Here is a 6,346-nt window from a genome sequence, read left to right on the forward strand (position 1 = left end):
ATATATATATATATATATATATATATATATATATATATATATATATATATATATATATATATATATATATATATATAATCATACGTATATTGTACAAAATTATATAAATATAAAAAAATGTTATATTTTGTTTAATTGCAGAAATAATTAACCGTAACATTTTTTATTTTGCGCACTATATACATATACGTTCTAATAAAGAATAACCCTTATAGAAATATCATACTAAGAATCATTGATAATTACTTATTTTCAGTATTAAAAAATATTAAAGTATTTTCAGTACTGGATAATAAGTAATTATCAATAATTCTTAGTATGATATTTCTATAAGGGAATTCTTCGACATATATCAAAACAATAAAATATAAGCCATAAGCCGCTATAGAAGCTATATTAAACAAATTCCTCGACTGCTTCTTTCAGTGTATTATTTTGCGTACCGTCTATTCTATGCAATTTTTCTACGAATACGAGTCTAATCGTAAAATCGCAAATATGTTACAGCAATGTGCGAACTATTTTGCTATAAAGTATGCAACGATAAAATACGCTGCATCAAATTTTACATTGGCAGTCTCTCAAAACTTTGCACAATGGTTCATGTTTGGATACCAGTGCCAAAGTTTACTCACAAAATACGTAACATAGCGCGCAAATCATTGGATAACTATTTCAACATGAGAAAAATGCAATTTGCAAGCTGAAAAATAAAATTAACCGAATGATAAATCCAGACAATACCGATTTAATATTTCGATATTATATTTCTTATTCTCGTTAAACGTCACCGTCTTTCGCGCTTTTATCCATTCATGTAATGAAGACTTCTGTATTTGTATTTCAATAAAGAAATCTCTCAATATCGTTATAATATAATTTACCACAAATAAATGAATAAATATGACTGAATAAGTATCTAATAGCTTTTGTACTTACATTTACGTCTGTAACCTATTTCTATCCTATTGTTTGCAACATCGTAGAGGAATTTGGTGTCCATTTTGACCTAATCCATGTATACACGAGGTATACACGAAGTGTACACGAGATATATATATATACGAGGTATACACAAGGTATACACAAGACATTATATGAGATATGAGACATTTAGTATCAGACATACTGTACATAATTTTGACAGCTGTCAAACCGCTCCTCCTCGGCGCGCATATTCGTGGACAGACTTTCGCAACTAAAGGCTATTCTAAAATTCATCAAGAGACATCTTTTGGCCAATGATTATCACTACATATCGAAATAGAACAGTACGTGACGTCATTTCCGTGGAAGAGAACACTTACACTTCGTATACACTAGTGTAGACAGTTCAATTAAAAAGAGCAAACCTGCTTCCATTCTATTCACCTCTCTTTGGTTGGCGCGACTGACGCGCGACCGTTTTAGACCAACCGTCTTCAACGGTTTCATGAGAGCGTTTTATTAAACTAACCACATCAGAAGCCTGTATTTTTATTAATTGATTCTATAACAACTAGTTGTACGCGACAGAGGAGGACTGCATGACAACTAGCAATTGCACCAGTTAAGGAAAACGTGTAAAGCTTGAAATGTAACGAGTGGCAGGCTGAATGAGCAGTTGACGAATATTTTGCTTCACATACACACCCTTCATGCACGTTAACCCTCGAAATTTGTCGAGATGAGCACGTCACAGGATGAGGACGAGCGTAAGAAACGTTCGCTGGAGTCTGGCAAAGAAATGGCAAGTGTTCTTTTTATTCTACTTATTGTCAATGTAGTTGTCATTTCCAGTGTCCCTTTGCTGCCTGCTGCAGTATGCAGCTTGACCTTTACTTTGTTCCTGTTGGTTGTATTACTATACTTTATGCTTTTTAGATTGCTTTCTATGCTACTAATGTTTAGACAAAATCCCATGAATTCTTTTGTGTTGTGTATTCTAACCTGTATATGGTTAGTTTTATATAACAATAATGTTTCTAATGATTGTGTAGTTGGAGAGATACAAGGCAAAGAGATATAAAGACAAAGATAAAAGCATGAGCATGGAACAGTCTGACGATGAGTCTTTGCACAACGAGAAATCCCTGCTGCTTAAAGAATCCGAAGTAAGAATGATAAATAGACTAATATTTAGCATAAATTTTTGTTTATTGTACAAAATACTTGCATAAAATATTTATGTATAAATTGTATTGTTCTCTCATATTACTGGTTTTTCTTTAGATAAATGAAGGTACATCATCACGAGATATAACGTACAGTAGCGTTAGTATAAGCGAAGGAGAAGCTGATGCAGATTTAGAAGGATTAGCAGGACGAGTCGCAGAATTAGAAGAATTATTGGAAGGAAAAGAGGCAGCAGTTGAGGCTTTAAATGAAGAAATTGATCATTTACGAGCAGAAGCTTCTTCACCAAATTCATCGCAGAGTCAAAGCAGCAGTATTCATGGAAGAGATATTATATCTTTATATCATATAAAAGTATGTTATGATTGATAAAAAACATATTTAAGTGCGTCTTGAATTGTAAAATTAATTCAGAGAAATCAGTGGTTTTATTTGTCATATGATTTGTGCAGATACAAAATTGAACTGTAAGATAGTCACTGTTAGATAATATTGTATGTTTTATGTTTCTTTTAAAACAGTTGCAAGAATTTGAAAAAGCAGTGAATCAGCGTGACAATCTAATAGAACATTTAACATCGTCTTTAGAGCAGGCGTTATCTGCCAGAGATACTGTCACAGCACAGCTTAATGCCTTGAATTCCATGCAGTTAACCAATCCTATGGTGGATAATATAAACTTGCAACAAAAGGTAAATAGTACATTTCATGTATTTAAAATTTGCAATTATTATATAATTATAACCTCGAATGATTTTCTGGATACTTTTAGATTGATGTCTTAGAAAAAACAATGAACGATCAAGAAGCATTAATTCGTCGATTGAACGCGCAATTGACGGACATTCATGAACATGTACAAACGTTGGAAATGGAAAGAGAAACACGAAATGCAGAAATTAACGATTATAAAGCGCAAATAAATAATTTAAATGAGCAAATTCGTCTTGGCGCTGCGGGAAAGAATATAAACATTGACGAAACTTTAGAGCAACAGAAACAGTACGAGGCACGCGTGGATAAAATCAAACAAGATATGCAGCATATTTTGAATAAATTTACTACCGCCACAAACGCTAATGCAGTACGTCATCAGCAGGAACTCAAGGTGCACATTTGATAAGAATATTTTCACATAAATAAATTTTTGATGGAAACTATTTTAAGATTTAAATATTCTTGAAAATCTAATAAATTCAACAAGAATTATACGTTATCAAAATTATTATTTAGAAGAAAACTAAATTATTACTAATAAACTTGAAATTATGAAAAAAAGATTAAAATTTTATGTTGAAAAAAAAAATTATAATTGCAGGATCTGACTACCAAAAATGAAGCCGAGATTGCTCATATAAAAGGCAAACACGAAGAATTTATAAAGATACTAAAAGACGAAAATAAAACGTTGGCCGATCGTTTAAATAAAGAGCTGCCGGACTTGGAAAGCAGACATGCCAAGGAATTGTCTGTTTTTCAAACGCAGTTGGCTCACTATAAGAAAACTGTCGAGGCATTGAAACTTGAATTAGTTAATCGTGCGGAATCGCAAAAGATTGCTCAATCAGAAACCAATCTATATAAATCTAAACTCGAGGAACTGAAATTTGAAGCGGAAAACGAATGTCGTCGGCAAAATTTAGATTTCCAAAAGGAGAAGCAGCTGCTGAATGAGCAAATAAAATTACACAAAATTCAACTGGAGGAGATTACATCGAAACACATCGCGACGATGAGCATCTTGGAATCTAAGGAAAGCATTGAACGATCGCTGGAACAAGCTCTGACGAACGCAGCCACGTTGAAACAAGAAAATGACACGCTGAAATTCAAGCTGGACGACCTGTCGTGTAGATATTCCATGGTACAGTCGGCGGTTGAGAACAGTCAGGCGCATGAGAGGACTACGAGCGGTAGAATATTTGATTTGGAGAGATCTTTATCACGATTTGACGCCACGAGCGTCAGCACAAATAGCGAACTGTGCGAAACCATGTACAAAACTTTAGACGAAGAAGCCATTCAGTATCAGCTGATGCGACGAAATCTCGAAGAGAAGACGGAAATGGAAAAACTGCTGACCAACAAGATTCGCACACTTGAAGAGTGTCTGCTCGAAGCAAACGATGAGCTAGAACAAGCCGATCTCGCGAAGAAAGCTTACGAGAAGCAGTTGAAGGACATAAAAAACACAAGCGATAAGCTACAACAAGAAGTCAATTCGTTGAAAGAGTCTAGTCGTGTGATGCCTTGTGATACCTCGAAGGAGGAATGTTTGGGAAGCGCTGCGATGAATATTGAGGGCGATTCGATGCGGCGAATAGAGGATCAGCAAAGAGAAATCGAGAGTTTGAAGCTGCTACTAGAGCAAAGAGAGACGGAGAATGCCAGTTGCAAGAAGAATTTGGCTGAAATAATGGATAAAACGAAGAAATTGGAAGCACAGTGTGATCAATTGAAAGATGGTTTGGCTAATGCGTGGGCACAATGTGCAGAGTTTGAGGAGAGATTAAATCAGACTATGAATGATAGTAATAAAGTCAATGCCTCTATGAACAGCACATCTTCGTCCAAACAACTCGGAACAAAAGAAAGCTTGAACAATAGTCAGAGCGCAGCGGATCAGGACGATGGTTGCCTAAAAAACGACCATCAGAACCTATACAAAGAACTACAGCAAATTCTGGAAGGCGAGTCGAGTTTAGATGAAATGAAGTTAAAATTATGTCGTTATTACAGCGTGTGCGAGAAAATAATCGAAGAAAAAGCACAGTTCTTGTTGGAGAGTGCTTCACGAAAGTCGCAGGATGGCGAAGATCCTTTACAAAAGTCTTTGAATAACTTGTGCATGGAGAAGAAATTGTTGACCCAAGAAATCGAGGACGCGATGAATCGACGTAAAGAAGAACTGGAAGCTATCAAAGCTGATTCTGCCAAAGAGATCAATAGATTGCGTTTGTTGCTGCAGAATCTCAAGGCAAGACATTTTCAATTTTATCTTGAATGTTTTGAAATTAAAAGTATTGCGTGAAAAATATTAGCGACAACATGACATGTATAATATAAACTCAATGCATTTATTGGGTAAATTAGAAAGTGTTTAGTTCCAGTTTTTAATCAAATTTGATTTTATTGCATTCAATAAAAAGTATTCTTAAGACTTTTCTGTCAAAGTTTTTAATAGCTATATAAATAATAGGCGTGAGCTATTTTATATTCTGCATATAACCGTGTTAACTAAGTATTCATATAGGTATTATTATTTGAGTAAAATTTTTGCTTATAAATTTTTATTTTGTCTCTAAAGGACGGTAGTGCAAGTATGAACGATTTGAGAGCCGAGCTAGAAGCACGCCATGCCAAGGAAATGGAAGAACTGAGAACATACTTCGAGCGGAAATGCTTGCAGATGGAGAAGCAGTATTCCGAGGAAGTATTCAGCCAGCAATCCAAACGAATCTCCGACAACGATAGCGAAACTGAAGAACTGACCGACGATTTGTACTTCGGCGGCGCAGGAGATTGTTTAAATGTGTCTAATTCACGAGCGGCAACTCCTGGTACCATCGAGGAATCCTTGAGAATTCGTCTTCTGGACGCCGAAAACCAAACACGAATCGAGACAGAATACGAAAACAATATGAAAGCCTTGCGACAGGAATTGGAACACAAAGCCAATGAAATTCAAAGTATCAGGACAGCCTATGAGAAAGTGATCGAGGAACAGAAAGAATTATTCGAATGTCAAATTCGTGATATTGAAGCAAAACATGAACGTTCATCCACTGGTCCCGTCATGCACGAGGTGAGAACAATCTTTCCAATCACTTTGAGTTTGTTTTGTTAATAATATTGATTAGTTTTTTTTGCAACAACTCTCGTCCTTTTCGATTGTGCAATATGAACATAGCTTGCTTGCAATAATATTTCCTTTAAAAAAGGCTTCCATTCAGAAAATGCAAATTTATCTATTAATATAATGTCTATTGATAAAATCTTTGAAATCATAAAGAATTTGTCAGACTGCTTTCACTCATCAATATCGATTATTTCTTGTAAATGATTATAAGAATTCTTATAAAATTTATAAAATGTGTTGAAATAAAGATGCACGATATGATTAGTGTGTACTAATTGTCCTTAATACATTTTTCGTCTCAGTGTGTGAATATGATTTCTTCTACTTATTATATATATATATATATATATATATATATATATATATATATAT

General features: G+C 34.4%; 2 protein-coding genes across 13 annotated transcripts in view; one reads left to right on the forward strand and one right to left on the reverse strand.

Annotated features, from left to right (window-relative positions):
- LOC116845323 (proteoglycan 4-like) overlaps positions 1–1,174 on the reverse strand; it is a 34,179-nt gene extending 33,005 nt beyond the window's left edge. For 4 of the 5 annotated variants that reach the window (XM_032817864.1, XM_032817868.1, XM_032817867.1 and 1 more), the window contains exon 1: positions 940–1,174. The gene's annotated coding sequence lies outside the window, so the exon portion shown is untranslated. The remainder of the gene's footprint in view (positions 1–939) is intronic. The other variant, XM_032817863.1, reaches the window with a different exon arrangement.
- A 196-nt stretch (positions 1,175–1,370) lies between these two features.
- LOC116845320 (centrosomal protein of 290 kDa-like) overlaps positions 1,371–6,346 on the forward strand; it is a 17,533-nt gene continuing 12,557 nt past the window's right edge. For 5 of the 8 annotated variants that reach the window (XM_032817854.1, XM_032817855.1, XM_032817858.1 and 2 more), the window contains exons 1-7: positions 1,371–1,729; positions 1,980–2,093; positions 2,212–2,469; positions 2,637–2,807; positions 2,888–3,223; positions 3,434–5,092; positions 5,423–5,920. In XM_032817854.1, coding sequence (XP_032673745.1) covers positions 1,667–1,729; positions 1,980–2,093; positions 2,212–2,469; positions 2,637–2,807; positions 2,888–3,223; positions 3,434–5,092; positions 5,423–5,920 — 3,099 coding nt within the window. In that variant the 5' untranslated portion in view covers positions 1,371–1,666. The remainder of the gene's footprint in view (positions 1,730–1,979; positions 2,094–2,211; positions 2,470–2,636; positions 2,808–2,887; positions 3,224–3,433; positions 5,093–5,422; positions 5,921–6,346) is intronic. The other 3 variants (XM_032817857.1, XM_032817859.1, XM_032817860.1) reach the window with 1 other exon arrangement.

The sequence above is a fragment of the Odontomachus brunneus genome, unplaced genomic scaffold, assembly GCF_010583005.1.
Source record: "Odontomachus brunneus isolate Ranch 3 - 2012 unplaced genomic scaffold, Obru_v1 Obru_scaffold_051, whole genome shotgun sequence".
In the NCBI taxonomy this organism is placed as follows: Eukaryota; Metazoa; Arthropoda; class Insecta; order Hymenoptera; family Formicidae; genus Odontomachus; species Odontomachus brunneus.